At 38.1% G+C, this 15,472-nt stretch overlaps 3 protein-coding genes across 5 annotated transcripts; 1 reads left to right on the forward strand and 2 right to left on the reverse strand.

The window, feature by feature from the left end:
* Positions 1–330: 330 nt before the first annotated feature.
* LOC146651172 (glucose-6-phosphatase 2-like) lies at positions 331–2,626 on the reverse strand. Its single transcript, XM_085383474.1, has 5 exons — positions 1,802–2,626; positions 1,614–1,723; positions 1,427–1,538; positions 1,233–1,354; positions 331–1,142 (listed from the first exon to the last, which is right to left on the reverse strand). The coding sequence occupies exons 1-5, from the start codon at positions 2,017–2,019 to the stop codon at positions 628–630; spliced, it is 1,077 nt and encodes a 358-aa protein (XP_085239600.1). The 5' UTR covers positions 2,020–2,626; the 3' UTR covers positions 331–627.
* A 147-nt stretch (positions 2,627–2,773) lies between these two features.
* spc25 (SPC25 component of NDC80 kinetochore complex) lies at positions 2,774–7,769 on the forward strand. Its single transcript, XM_085383475.1, has 7 exons — positions 2,774–2,879; positions 4,732–4,899; positions 5,293–5,358; positions 5,539–5,685; positions 5,788–5,913; positions 6,603–6,701; positions 6,984–7,769. The coding sequence occupies exons 2-7, from the start codon at positions 4,752–4,754 to the stop codon at positions 7,106–7,108; spliced, it is 711 nt and encodes a 236-aa protein (XP_085239601.1). The 5' UTR covers positions 2,774–2,879; positions 4,732–4,751; the 3' UTR covers positions 7,109–7,769.
* A 37-nt stretch (positions 7,770–7,806) lies between these two features.
* On the reverse strand, positions 7,807–15,445 carry nostrin (nitric oxide synthase trafficking). Of its 3 annotated transcripts, none has more exons than XM_085383470.1 (16): positions 13,770–15,445; positions 13,595–13,680; positions 13,407–13,490; positions 13,147–13,209; positions 12,962–13,043; positions 12,818–12,880; positions 12,017–12,115; positions 11,774–11,899; positions 10,857–10,955; positions 10,638–10,763; positions 10,070–10,178; positions 9,896–9,984; positions 9,644–9,769; positions 8,373–8,631; positions 8,182–8,274; positions 7,807–8,090 (listed from the first exon to the last, which is right to left on the reverse strand). In XM_085383470.1, exons 1-16 carry the CDS (start codon positions 13,863–13,865, stop codon positions 7,954–7,956), a joined length of 1,737 nt encoding a protein of 578 aa, XP_085239596.1. In that variant the 5' UTR covers positions 13,866–15,445; the 3' UTR covers positions 7,807–7,953. The 3 variants fall into 3 exon arrangements, with proteins under 3 accessions (XP_085239596.1, XP_085239595.1, XP_085239597.1); XM_085383469.1 differs by having other exon boundaries at positions 8,182–8,277; XM_085383471.1 differs by lacking the exon at positions 13,147–13,209 and having other exon boundaries at positions 8,182–8,277.
* Between the last annotated feature and the right edge of the window lie 27 nt (positions 15,446–15,472).

Here is a 15,472-nt window from a genome sequence, read left to right on the forward strand (position 1 = left end):
GTCATTTCTGACAATCTAAAATTTCACCTGTTCTTTCATCTGAGCTGCAGTGGTAAGGGATCTTACTTGTTATCTAGCTGACTTTTACACAGAACTGATGGGCTAACAGGTCACAATAAAATCTGGAGGTCTGATTTTGTTTCAGGCTGTTGTGATGTAAACTGTCAAAATGAAGTTTTCAAAAACCATTTGTGCTCTAATTTGTGTGTAACCTCTTAAACACGGACGTAAACCCTAAAAAGGATGGATATTCGTAAGGAAAAAATGGGAAAACACTTCAGGCAAAAGCATCTCCCGAATGATTCCAGGGTTGTATAATGTCCCAAAGAAACTCTTTAATAAGAAATTGAACAGTCTTTACAGTTATTGTGATTTACATATAAAACAAACACCATAGAATGGACTCAGGTAAGCAACAGATCAAGCAAATGGAAATTTCAAAACATGCTATTCAAACCCACAAATGCAACTTTTTTAAACATACACTGTTTCAGTCTCGTGTGATTACCTCCATAATACACATACATATTTACACTTGTTTGCCAACACTACCATTCAACCTTGCTGATATCCTTGATCAATAAGTGTTGGGGGTAATATTGTAAAACTTGAAAGCTGCTCCACAGTCTAAGCTAGCTTCCTCTCTTCATGCTCTCTGATGAGCAAATTAACACAGTAAGGAATAACAGCAACCACACCGAGAGGTATTGAAGCACTTTTACAGAACGACAGTATATAAAACAGAGCCTCATTGTGAGTGGGCATTTTAATAAAGTTGTACAGTTGCAGAAATGTGAGCGTTGCAGTCACGCACATGAGTTTAAACATACTTTTGCAGCCGTTCTTCCCTTTGCAGCTCTGAACGAACATCTCAGAGTTCACTGCCAGGCCCAGCCCAAACAAGGCTCCCAGGTTTCTAACCAGACCGGCAAAAGGCGTTGTGTCGAGATGGATCCAGTCTGGGTTAGCGCACCACTTCTTGGCTTTGCTGACTGACCACATGGGATCGATATCCAACAGTTTAAAGAGCAAATAAAAGCAAACAGCGAAAGAGAAAAGAAAAATGTTGGTTTGGAGGTAAACTTTCAAGCTTGCATTGTAGACTGAGGGGATGTGATCAAAGGCCTCAGCAATCAGCATGCCTACACATTAAAGAAAGAAAAAAGGTCTTTAGTCCGAACACAAAACAACAGATATATCAGATATTTTTTTGACAGCAGAGTGGAACACACCAGTGAAAACACCGAGGATAACTTGATGTGGAAAGTGTGTTGCAATAAAAATCCTGGAGATGCAAACACTTATCTGAATGACCCAGAAAGTCATCCACAAAAAGGACCTCAGAAGACAAAACCTGTAGGAATAATACATATTAAAAAAAGACAAGACAACTAATTTAATTGTAAAGATGTATATAACCTCTCACCTTTGAAAGCTGTGTACAGATGAGGCGTGGGAAGGCCGAGCAAAATTTAAAGCAGAAGTGATCATCACATACCACACGCATGATGAGCCCATGGCATGACCAGATGGACTGCCTGTTCAGAAAAACATTAAATAAAGTTTTCTACACTTTAATAGTTTTAAGTCCTGACTCGTACATGCATACTAACCTGGCCCTGTTTCACAAGTTATATGAAACTGGTCCAAATGTGGTTTTGAATCATTGTGGTAGAAGGGTGTTTCTTGCACCCACCAGTATGGTCGGTGCCCAAATAAAATCCTGCAAAAGAAAATATAAGAATAAAGTTCAGAAATACATAAAATAAAGATACAAATGCTAACCTAAGAGTAGGTTTACCATTTAAAAATAAGGTTGAACCAGTCTCCAATGACAGCCACCCAAATCATCTTGGTGCCAACATTGTGACTGAGATGGAACCAGAGAGGGAAATAAACAGAGAAAATATTACGAGGGTCACCCACTACTGACACAAAATCAATGAAGTCATGGTATTGCCAGTAGTTGTTCTGCAGGTACTGTATAACCTGCACACCAAAGCTGTAGACAAAATCCATGTGGTTCCCTATCTATGTACACAACTGCAACAGCTTCTTCTTCAATGCCAGCTAAAGCACCGTGAGTCCTTTCCTACCTCAGGAACTTTATATCAACCTGGTATCATAAATCATTAAATGAAGCCATGGCAACAACTGCAACATCTTTGCTTTGAACCCAACATAAAATAATGTTGCCATTAGGGCTCAGCATTTTAAGACATGTTACAAAACTGTTTACACCCTGAGCATGTAGACATTAGATTTTTCACAGAACATTGCTTTTACAATTGTTAAATATTAGCCATTGTACACACGAAGAAAGACAGTTACACGTAACCTGCTGGATCCTTTCAGCCTCATTAATATTCTCATTCTCAGTGAACCTAGCAACAAAATGAACTTCCTATAATGCTGCAAGAGAAAAACACAGCCCATCTGGCATCTGGCACAGTAGAGTTCACTGAGTACATCTGTTAGCATTCAGCTATCTTCCCATTCTAATCAGAGCACAAATACTGAAAAAAGTATAATGTTGTTTTATATAGTTTGGACGGAATTTCGGATCCATCTGAACTTCCACATACTGACCACAAGGTGGGATATCGTTTCAGCAAAAAACATCCTGAAAACATTATATATATCATTATAAATATAAATTTAGCAAGAGGAGTGGGCTATTTAATATTTTTAAACCATGTTTTCTCGGTTTAAAAACATAACAGTGTTTAGCTCATTTGAAAGCAGAGGAAATAATATGAATGATTAACGTAATTTCCGGTTGTCGTTGAGTGCCCGCCCCCTACGTTTAGACCGCGGATTTTTGAAAATAACGACCTGCGCAACAGCAAGACGTAAATCTAGAGTTCTCTTCAAAACATGTGAGTGTTACACGGAAACGTTAATGGACTGACTAGTTTAAGCCACATTTGTAAAATATCCTTTGGTTTCATTTGCAAGCTAATCGATGACGAACTAACCGCTAATGTTCCCCCGGCTAACGTTAGCATTGGCATGCTAATGTTGTTAGTAGGTTTTGGTGTAGCTGTTACGTCACCGGTTGTCCGATATGCACAAATAATGTTGTATTTTTGTGGGCAGCACGGTGGCACGGTGGTTAGCACTGTTGCCGCACAGCAAGAAGGTCCTGAGTTCAATTCCACCATCAGGCCGGGGTCTTTCTGTGTGGAGTTTGCATGTTCTCCCCGTGTCTGCGTGGGTTCCCTCCGGGTACTCCGGCTTCCTCCCACCGTCCAAAGACATGCAGTTTGTGGGGATAGGTTAATTGGATAATGCAAATTGCCACTAGGTGTGAATGTCAGTATGAATGGTTGTCTGTCCTTGTGTGTTAGCCCTGCGACAGACTGGCGACCTGTCCATGGTGTACCCCGCCTCTCGCCCTATGACAGCTGGGATTGGCTCCAGCACCCCCCGCGACCCTGAAAAGGATAAGCGGTAGCGAATGGATGGATGGATGGATGGATGTTGTATTTAAATAATAAAGCCAGCTGTTACTAGCGACAGGTCAATTGTGAACTAATTAAATAACTAATTATGCCAGTAAACATTTAAAACTGTTTTAACTGACGATGGTTTCAGCTGTACTCTTTGATATGCTTTGAAATGTTTTGGTGTCATTGTTTGCTGGAAATAACAGCCACAGTGCATAACTATAAGTCTTTTAAAATATTAATGTAAATACAACACAGTACAGCACAGCCTATTCTGTACTGTTGTACTTTTTAATCTTGCTTTTATCTCCATAACGTCTGGGTCATTGTACATTGGTTAAGCCAAAGGAAAAAAAAGTTTACTAGAGCACTAACAACTATAAAATTAACAATTTACCAAGAATACACTGCTAGATTACACACAGCCGCCTGAGGGGTTTATTACGAAGCGATGTTTTGGCCGAAAGTGCCACATTTTCTCAGATTCTTTTATTTACAGCATGTCTTAAAAGCCGTGTAGATTCTCTGCTGGGGGAATGTGTGCAAGTTGTTAAGCAGTAGCTGTACATCAGATTCTGTGATTTACATGCATACATGATGCAAGAAATGTTTTTATACTTTATCTTTAATCTGCTGCTAAGGCTGTTTTACCTTGCTGGAAGCTGTTTACACAGCTTTGTAAACAGAGCAAAGAATACAGAGAATACCAAAAATACCTGTTCAATCGATTAGATCAATTTCATTTTAATCTGCTCACAAAGCAAGGTCTCATCTTCGTTTTAGGCTACAGGAAAGTGTCAGAGCTGAGCACACAGAGTAACCCTTAATGTTCGTTTCCATCCATTTCCATCCATCCATTTCCAAGTTTCAGAGCTCTAATGTACAGACTTCATGTTAGAAATAAACAGCAGCATTGAGAGCGCGTTCAGCATTAAAATAGTTAACTCACAATAAAATAAAAAATTCAATTAAAAGTTTATTTGACTGCTTTGTACGCTAAATCAAAACCAATTAACTGCAATTAATTTCATGTCTTATTCACAACTTTGTTACTTGTTGCTGTTTATTTATGATGTTCTTTTTCTAATGTTCTTTATAGATTTTTATTACTATTTCATCTTCATCATTATGTGATAATGTCTTTGATTGTGGGCGACACTCATATCCTGGACAAATAAATTACTCTGAGCAGCTTTTTCTGTATTCTGTTCTGCGCCAGTGTTGACCGACCACTACAGTTGTCTGGCTCTGCAGTGAAAATTGTGCTTGTGTTTTACCACAGATTCATAACAAAGCACCGTGATGTCCATCACTGACCCAAACATGAGCGATAGGTTTACAAGTGCAATGGAGGAGATCCACAACAAGGAGCTTAAAACATACACAGACATAATAGACACAACGGCAGAGTTGGCCCAATCCCACAGGCAGTTTGTGAAGTCAGCAATTGGTAAGTTTTTTAAAATTTATTTTTAATGTTGAACTACATATACAAACATCTGTTCAGCTTGTTTTCATTATTAATATCCTTTATTTCAATAGAAAATAAATTGCACATGGACTTTTTAGTTTTTAAGACACCCTATTGTCCCCTTTTTTCCCTCACTTTCCTATCTTCACTGCTTCACTATCCAATAAAGGCAAACATGTCAAAGAAAGAATATTAATTATGAGTAACATTTAGTCTTACAGGTTTAATAACAACTAGGTCCAAAGTTGTGTTTTTGGAGTGTTTTAAGACAGTCTGAGTATCGTCCAGCACAGTGGATTACAACATTATACATATTTTCTTACTTGATTAGAGTTGTCTGATATGGCTGATAATAAATGTTTTCTGTTGCAGATACGTGTTTAAAGAAGTGTAAGGATGATGACATATTGTTTGAAACAATACAGACATTCAAAAAAGGTGAGTTTCAGTAAATTAGGCACACAGTATTAGCATGTACCTTAAATGTAGGTCATACTGCTGAGTTCAAGTGTACATGTGAAAATGGTGGTTTGTAATGCTGCTTCCGCATCTTCACTTTATCTCTGGACTTAGTTGTACTGACACAACTTGTGTACTGACACAATGTTTGCCTCGTAGACCTCGAACGGAAAAAAGTGGCTTTAAAAGAGAAACGACAGGCAATATCTGAAGTGATATCTGAGATTCAGGAGAAGGATATGCAGAAAGAGGACATTATCCAGAAGATTGAGAAGCTTAAAGAAGAACAAACCAAGAGAAAAGAACGTAAGATTGTGTGATTGTGACACTGATGCTGTAACGTATAAATTAAATATTAAACTGTGACTGTATTGTATAGTACACTTATTTTTTCTGCCTACATTTCAGTGATTGAATCTCAATACAAAGCAAACAAAGACAGACTGAAGAATCTCCAAAAAGCCAGACTCGTCTTTCAGGATCATCTGGGGTTGGAGGTACGAACAATCCTCGGCAAAACACAGCTGGTTAAAGGTATGCAAAAACCATGCATTTTTGATACACATATGTTTGTCGACTCTTGTTTATGTTATCTGTAACAGATTTTTGTGCAAGAGGTTTTGGTCTTGCTGTTCCTTTTAGGCTGATCATGACTGATATGGTTATGATACTTTCTAAAATAAAACAACCATAAGGATAAAAGCTCTAGCTATTCAGAAGTGATAATCAATATTATAATTATTTTGATTTTTTTTGTCGGAATGGAATAAATACTCAGTACATGAGTACTAGTTAAAACAGTGGAACCACATTCATTATGTTTCTGAAGCTGTCTGCATGCACATATCCAAACTAGAGTAATTCTGACCTACAAACTGCTTAATTGTTAATTGATGGTTGAGTTGAATGCATTGAATAGAAAGACTATAATCGTAAAGTAATATTTTTTACCTTCGGTGGATTAAAATGAAGGCTCTGCTCTGCATATTCCTGTTACCATGGTGAACTGATTGATATTTATGCTTGTATGAATCATCATTAACGATAAAGACATGCACAGCTCAGAGTGAATATAATCAGATCGTGAAGAAACTCTGGACATGTGTACTGTTACTGAAAAAGTGTTGTGCAACTTAATGATGGTCAGCTGGTTGTTGCGATTTCACCTTGTGACACACGCCGCTTCTGATACGACTCAAGAACTTTGTTTTGAACTTTTAAAGGTGAAAAGTTGCAGTTTGTTTTTCGAAACATCAACCCCTCTGATCCAGACAGCGCCTATGTCATCACGATGGGGATTAATGAAAGCGGATCATACCAGAGTAAGTTAAATACCTCTACTTTTTTTCCCCACAACCCTGTGTAATGTAATAGTATTTCTGTGTATTAATTTCAAACAGATTCACAAATATAGATATGAGCTTTTTATTATTATTTAAAAAGCTATAGGAAGACCAAAAAAACACACTGATATTTAATGTGTTTGTAAAATTGGTTCAAATAAGACCAGAGAGAAACATTGGAACACTTAACCTGATATTTTGTGGCTCACTCTTTTATTGCATCCACTGTAATCAGTCATTGTTTTTTTTTCTGTTTTACAGTTGTCTCCAGTGACCCCGTGCTCAAGTGTTTGCCAGCCTTGGAAAAGCGACTTCAGGAGACCAATAATTTACCAGCATTCCTGGCAAATGTGAGGAAGGAGTTTATCTCTCAGACGCGTCGCTAAAATTGAACGCAGGGAAGGATGAAAAGCACGCAGTGACATTCTCCCTGCAATTTGGACTAAAGAAAGCACAGTGGATTCAATGGAGTAATCAGTGGAGGATTACAAATCTTTAAATAAAAAGTCAACTTCAGGACTCTTAGATTTGAATTTCAAATACTCTTTTGTACTCAGTAGCTAACACGTGTGAATTCTTCTTATTAAAAAGATTAAGTTTCTTTTTTTGGCATCATTTCAGACGAGTTCTTGTTGGAGATAAGTATATGAATTTAAGGAGCGGGACCACGCCAGTCCCCTTCGAGGCCTTGCTCAAACCGCAGCTCAATGAATGTCCAAGCCGTTCACCTTTATCTACGATAACGCTGTCAAACCTAAAATGAGGACGTGGGCCCAGCGAGTGAATTGACATTTGGACAACTGCTTACCTTTTAATCCTGAATAATAAGGAACTGACCACTTAAACATTGATGTAAACAGTTTTATTTTATTTGTTACAAATCTCTTTTTTTACGCGTGCTACAGACATCAATGATGTAATAAAGCACTTCTTTATTAAAGCCTCGTGTTAGTCGACCTTGTATCGAGTGTAATATAAATTATGAAAAAACTTGTTATTTGATATTAGTGTCATGTTCAACTTTAATCCTAGGAGCATTACAAAATACCCAGGAGGCAGTGTTAAGATGCTGAATGTACATCTCACTTCATAAATATACAAGAACTGAATGTGACAAATGTTGAATAATTAACCAAATTAAAATCGGTGCATACACAGATATTGTTCCTTTCAGACTAAGTTTCTAATGAATGTTTGGCATCGCTGTGGTTAGAATTTGATTCAGGGTCGGTCAGGCATCAGATGATTTAATGCTGCTTAACCGAGGTAGCTCTTCAACATAGGTTGATGGGAAATGGCCCGTCTGCCCGTTCAGCATGCCAAACCACCAGCCGTTTTCTTCCTTGGAATAAATGTCTAGTAAATCTCCTGTGAAACATGATTTTTTCAGTTAAACTTTAAATCTTTGCTTTAAAGAAACGCAAATGTTTTTAGTAAACTCAGGTTTAGTGTCACTTACCTTCGTTCAGAGCCAGTTCATCGTCGTGCTCAGGGGTGAAGTTGTAAATGGCCTTGCATTTTCCTATACTGCACAACTCTGGGGTTGTTTTATCTGCTAAAAATAACTGTTTTTAGTGCTTTAATTTCCTGAATTTCCAGATGTTGTAATTTTAAACAAACAGTTGTATCTGTGCTCTGTAAATGAATTACCTTGTCCTTTGTCCTCTTCCGTGTGAGGCTCCAAGACTCCATTAACAGTGCTGCCACTCTCTGCAGTTTGACTTTCCTGTGTTGGGCTTGTAGAACTGACCTGGTCAGTGGCATTTTTTGAAGGATCCACAGACTGCTGTGCCACAAACAGAGGTGGTCCTTTGTAAATGATGGAAGCTCTCAGTGACTGCCGGGATCTGAAGGGTGTCCTCCTGAGTCTGACTGGACGAGCCAGCTGAACTAGACTATGTTCACAGTCCTTGAACAGAAGAAAGGGTTTCAACTACAGCATTTGTCTTTACAGAAGCGTAAACACAGAACTGTACAACGATGTAATATAAAATAAAAAATTCGCCTTTTTGATATTCCAGTCTTTTTATTTCTGGTGTTTTTCCAATTTAATAAGATAACTTGAAATAACAAGAGAAGTTCTCATTTGCTCATTTTCCTGCAAGCAAACTGTCCTACCTACCAATTTAGTGTAATTTAGCTGTAATTTGCTTTGCATCGAGACAGTTTGTGTCTTTATGTACTGCAGGTGGTAATGTTATGAGCCGATTTTGAATGTAAGATGATTCATCAGAAATGCATTCATGCTGTTTATGCAGTGACTCACGAGATACAGGAAAGGACAGGATCCCTAATAATATAGAATAAAAATAATCTTGTTCATTCAGAAAAAAACAGGCAAATATTTTATCTCAAGTAAAAACATTTTGCCTCTACATGTGAACCAAACATAAGTATATTTATTGATGCGATACCAAACTACCAGCTACGACAGGCCTGTTGCCCCAGCAAATCACCTGCCCCAGCAACCTGATTCACCAGTTGATGCTAAATATTAAGTGTAAAATAACTCTAATCAACAAGCTAGCAGGTGGAAGTATTGAAGGAGAGGAATGAAAGCCTGTAGAAGCAAAACAGAATACATGTGTGTGAATGACAGGAAGGGTGATGGAGTACTGAAGATGCAAGGTAGCAGATACTGGGAAGAATCTTGTGCACACTGTGCTTTTATTTCTGGGAAAATCAAAAAGATCCTGTTTCTTACTTGCACCATCTGTCCAGTAAAACCAGTATTCCACTATAGTTCCAGTTAATCTGCTTTAAATATGTTACTGATAGATATGTATGGGGTATGCAGAGTAAGAGATTAAAGTTAACCCTCTATCAAGTCTGTTCCTATTAAGCTGAGGATTCAGTCCAGTCACATTTTAGCTACAAATCCTTTGTGCCAGCAAAAGGCGGCTGCATAATGGAAATCTTACCTTGTCCTTCCATTTCAGAATACTGTTGCTGAACCGGTGATGGGACTTTGGTTTCCCTTCTAATTTAGACAGCGATGTAGAGAGTTTGTAATGAGTAGCCTCCAGGAGATCCAGTTTTAGAGTATTCTATACATGAGTTGACATTAGTGAGCAATTGGGAACCCTGGATTCATGGTCTGTTTGAAGAAAACATCAAACAGCACACAGCAGTATAAATCCACATCCACTCTGGCATTACTGTCCACTATTTACCTCATCAAGCTGCTGCTCGGTTTCCTCAAGGTTCTTTTGGTTGGAAAAAGATGGATTTTCAGAGTATGTTTTCATAAGTTTTTCAATTCCTGCGACACATTGTAAGAATTAGAATGACAGAAAAACAGCAAATGATTTTACTTCTTATTTTAAAAGTTGCGTAACACAGCTTGCCTTCACAGTCTTTCTTTGTTTTCGTAATATTCTCGTCGAGGCGCTGAAGTTTAAGCTTGATTGCCTCTCTTCTTCTGGCTTTGTCCATGAATGATTTGCTGTCTTCCTCCTGAGCATAGATATCTGGTCACTTATTAAATCAGAAACATTTTTTTAAATCTACCATCGATGGTTAAATCTACAGGGAATAAAAGTAGCATGTTAACTTTGAATTCGTCCCGAAAACTTTTCAGACATGCTGCATGTTGCACCCCAATCGTACATGTCCCTATACAGTAACTACATTTTATTAAATCAGAAAAATCTCATTGAGGTTACCATCATATTCCCATAGAAGCCACATCTTTAAAAAACGTATATGTTGTATATATGTATAGCTATATTTATGTAACAGTAAATATAGAGTAGATCACGGTACAGGATTTCTGTCAGGCCCTACCAGTAACTTTTTTATCTGCAGCACGCACACACTAACATAAAAAGATGCCCCCTGCAGAGATGACCGCCTGCAGGAAAAAATACTTCGGTTTGAAATGCAACAGCAGATTCTCAGACACCAAAGACTTACGAAATAATCAGCCATCAAAAACTCGACGTTGTGATCTTCAGTGGTGTTTCTGTTCTCTTCCACCAGGGCTTGTATGTCTTTATCAGTGTCCACCCTTTGGACCGCCTGTTCTATCTGTGTTTGGCCCTAGAGGTAGCACAAGTATGCATAGGTGATATAATATCCTTAATGTACCAGTGATTCAACGTTTACTGGACGATGGTGGTCAGGATGTCTCACATGTTTGAGGGTCTGTCCAAAGCTGTACATTTGGAGCTTATATCTTTTTAGGATGTTGCCTAGAAGTTCAATCCGTTGCTTCTCCAGCTCCTGTATGATCTGAAAGAGCAGAAAGTGAGAAAGTCCTTGTTTAGATAATCTCCTGGCCATTTAAACCATGGAGCACATAACAGCAAATATATGCACTTGAGTTAGATGATTGCCATCTAACCCATAAATTCAATAAATGCACCAAGTGATTCAGGTCATAATGTGTGGAAAGACCATGTGCAGAGTAAAAGAAAGATCACAGGCTTAAGCCAGCAGCCTCAAGTTCTGGTATTGTGTCCTTATTAAACAACGTGTACACTAAATAAATGTGGGAATCTCTGAAAATACATTCAATGTCTACTGCTGCACAGAGTGGATTTTGATGAAAGAAATGTAAGCTAAAAATTCGCTACTGAAATGTATGTTGCATAATTCACTGAGAACAAAATGACATAACCACGGTTAGTAGAACTCATAATCATCAACCATCCTTGAAGATTACACCAACTGGCAAAGTTAAAACCTGATATTACAGGCCGATCCAACCGGAGTCACAATGTGGCTCAGTAATGCTTATGACTCCATTCTGATGAGACTGTGGATGGTGTCCTGGAAGATCCCCAGCATTTAGGCATCAATACATAATTTCCCAGAGGTTCTCAACTGGATTCACGTCTGGTTTTTGTGCTCAAAATAGAGAACATACTGTCCTGGGAGATAAGCTGTGCTTTCAGAGTTTCCTGGAACCAATCAGAAGTGAAATCTTTCACACTAATGAAAAACTCTTGACTACGTCACTGAGCCCCGTTATCTCATAAAGAGCCACTCTTAATAAGAGGAACAGCTAAATGCCCACAAAATGACAAGTAGGAAACGATTTTCTCCACCTGGTAGCAGTTTTTCAATGTGTTTTCCCACTTGAGTCTCATCTGATGACCCTCCATGTTGATATTAAAGTACTCCTCATCCACCCGCGCCTGCATCTCTGCTGACTTAGTCAGCCTGTTAAGCATCTGGAGTCAAGAACAGAGAGAAAACTTTAGCAACCATGCTGACAGCTTTTTCCAGTAAGTATCCCCCCCGTGGTGAAAAAGACTGCAGTGATGAAAACAGTATGACACATTCTGTACCTTCTGTTTTTCTTTCTCAGTGGAGATGTGTTTGTTGTTTTCAACAAAGTTGAACAGATCCTCGTGTTCTCTTGTTAGTCCAATTAATTTCTTTTTGATCTAGTTTAGAAAGAAGAAATCAAATGAATATATTAGTATGAACTTTAAATAACATTACAACTACTTTGTGATGTTGTGTGTCAAAAGGGATAGACTGAATTTGAAAGATAAATCATTTATCTTGGCTTCTTGTGAGTTTATTTTTGTAGATATGAAATTTTACACTCATAGCTACAAAAACACTTTATTATTTTATTTTGTTATTTTTCAAAACATTTTCAACGAATGTGTCACGTGTTAAAAAAAAAGCTTTATATCAGATTTGCATTGCAGCCAAACAGTTCCTGGAAACGGTCACAACAGAGTCGTTTTATGCATGATCATTATGGTTGATAAGGCCAAACATGACAGTGACTAATGATAAATCTACCCATTTTGAAAGGGAGGAATGGTTATGGTTGGTCACAATTCCAGACTTTATAATGTGCCATCAAACCAAATCGTAAAGTATCATAATTCCTCAGCATGACCCTCCTTTTAATGGCATGCAACTGTTCAAACACATATATTATTAAAGCTTATATCAGACCTGTGAGTTCTGCATACATTCTAATGCATTCTTGCAGGTATCCACATTATAGCAATTCTCTGACTGTACATGTCAACATATTTTTGCAGATACAGTCATTTTATGGATTTATGATTCAGCAGCTCCACCAAAGCCAATTTCTGTCCCTGTATATGTTTACAACACGCCCTTACCTTCAGTTGCTCACTCCAGTTAGCAGTAACAAGCTTTCCGGTTCTTTCAATGGCACTGTCAAGCTAGAAAAGAGTGGCATATTGTGCTATCACTGGAAACTGTAGCAGAGAGATTTTGATAAAAGGAAAGACTGAATTACATACAGGCCTCTTCCTCTTATTATGCTCGTCTAAGACTTGTCGTATTTCCAGAATTGCTTCCTGCTGAAATGCATTTCCTACTGATCTGAAATGAAGACATAAATCTGCATTTAAACTCCAGCTCAAGATAACATTTGTTTAATCATTCGACTGGCGCAGACTCGAGCTGAACTCAGGTTGAAAACTACCTGTGGGCGTCTGCTCTTGAGTACATCTCATCTGACACATGACACCAGGCACTGTGGGTGGAACTGAGTGGGGAGCCAGCATGAAAAGGTTAGAGCTGTGGGCTAATTAGCCTGACACCTGCCTGTGTTTTGATCACATCTAACTTGGTGGCTGCATGTTTTTGCTCATCACACTATTATTCCTGTACGGTGCATGGCAATCAGTCCCAGGAAGAGGTCATGTTAAACACAAAACTGACAAAAGACAGTGTCACCCTTACTTGTTTGACATTCCTTTGGAGGCCCTGATGAGTTTGCCCGCGAGTTTTTGTAGGCCTTTGGAGTAAGTAAGCTCCAACTCTGCCCTGGAACAGGAAAAAGATTGCAGCAAGGAAGAAGAAGAAATAAAACTGGGTCAAACAGTAACTCCTAAAGCGACTCAGGTGTTTTCTAACCACAGTCAGCGTACCTTTGCTGGAAAACGGACATGAGCTCTTTGCAGAAGTATTCCCCATTTTTTGAATATTGTTTCGCATTTTGATAGAGCTGGTGATACTGAAAAGTGATAAATAATACACCGTGAGTACCTGACACATTTGATTTGAATGTGGAAGTTGTGCGATCAGTCAAAAATATATACTCACAGAGCAGGTGGTGGTAGGTTCCTTCATCTTAAGACTGTGGCTGTTTGTTGACTTTGTACCTGGAACTTTGACCACCCTCCTCCCAAAGTTACTCATGCGCAAACCACCTGAGCTTTATGCATTGCGCCAAAGGAAAATTCCAATGAGAGGGGTGAAAAAAACCCCCGAAGAAGCTGCAAGCTTAAACTCAAGCTGGAAGGCAGCAGGTTTATGTGCAACCGATTCAGGACGGGGGAATATATAAACACCACAAAAAGGTCTGTCCACGCTTTTAGCAAACATAAATAAATAAAAGGATACGACCAAATAGAACTACTTTATATAATGTTCAAGCTAATTAAACCAGCTGAGTTTCCTAATAACCCTTTAGAGAAAGTTAAAGAAAGTAAGTAAAGTTAATACTTTTAGGTTGTTAGGTTGTGATGTTTTGGTAATAATTATTCTATAAGGACTTGTGTGGTTTTATTTCATGTCTATTTGGTAATAACAGTTTAAAATGTTAGTAATTAGCAGTTTCTACTTTTTTTGGCTACTTGGTATGAAACATACCTTCCTTTGAAGGTTGAACAGCAAATTAAATCTGGTAAGTTTGGCCTGCATAAGTGATCCAAACACACAACCAGCTGGCATCCCATAAAACTGAACTGAGCCAAGTCAGACCCATCAGTTGTCTATCCTGCTCATGATTACAAGCTGCTACACTGGTCACTTAAAATCATTCAAATTGTAAATTGTTATTGATCCTATTACCTTAGTCTTGAACTGTATATTTATTACTCTTATTATATTTATTGTCTTTTGCACTGAATGGAACTGGAGCCTCGTCATCTGGTCTCTCTATATACTGTACTGTATATGGCAGAGATGACAAAGTTTAATTTGACTTTGAAATTGCTAATGGAGTATTAGTTGTTTAATGTAAAACCTATTTAGACTGCATTATTTTTAATGATTAGGATTCTGGGGTATTAGATATTGTCCTAGTCCTGGATTTTTTCACTCTATATTTTGTGTTAAATGGGTTCGTTTGGCTGTGCTTCTCTTTTTATTCCTTTCTGGTTTCCTCCACCTCTGTCATCCTGCTTCTTGGTATTCTTCAAGGCCAGGTATTACTTATTTGTCTTTCAGTTACTATCTGCTTTACTATGAATGCTTCTCTTGTTTTCTTTTAGTTTAGCTTACTGCTTTTCTTTTCCCCATTTTCTAGTTTTTACTTTTTGTGTTGGAAACCACTTTGTGTCTGTGAAAAGCACTCTGTAAATAAACTTTACTTAAATACTTACCTATTTTGTGAGTGTCTGCCCCATTTATTGGTGGGTCTGTATGTGTCCACAGAGGCTTTTCTTTACCTCGTAAGATAATATATTTGTGCTCCATATGTTTGTTTCTTGTGCTTCTGTTTTTTTCTTTACATTTCAATTTTGTTCTTACCTTTTGTATCAAATCTGCACATTATTCAGCTCTAACTACTTAATAACTTATGTCCTTAAAATATTTATTCAAAAGTAACATTTCAATGTGTATTATCTCCTTCTGAGAATCCCAATCAATATTTTTGTTGTTGTGTTGACCTTGTCAACCTCTGTGTCCAGCATTTGAGTTCCTCACCCTAACGCTCCAGCAGATCTACAGTAGTATAAATTTGAGGTATTAAGCAACCGTGCACAGAGAAGCAATGGGAGGAGGTTGAATGCTGTCTATGT

This window comes from Rhamphochromis longiceps, linkage group LG16 (genome assembly GCF_057381845.1).
Source record: "Rhamphochromis longiceps isolate RC_006_pf linkage group LG16, R_longiceps_female_GT1.1, whole genome shotgun sequence".
NCBI lineage: Eukaryota > Metazoa > Chordata > Actinopteri > Cichliformes > Cichlidae > Rhamphochromis > Rhamphochromis longiceps.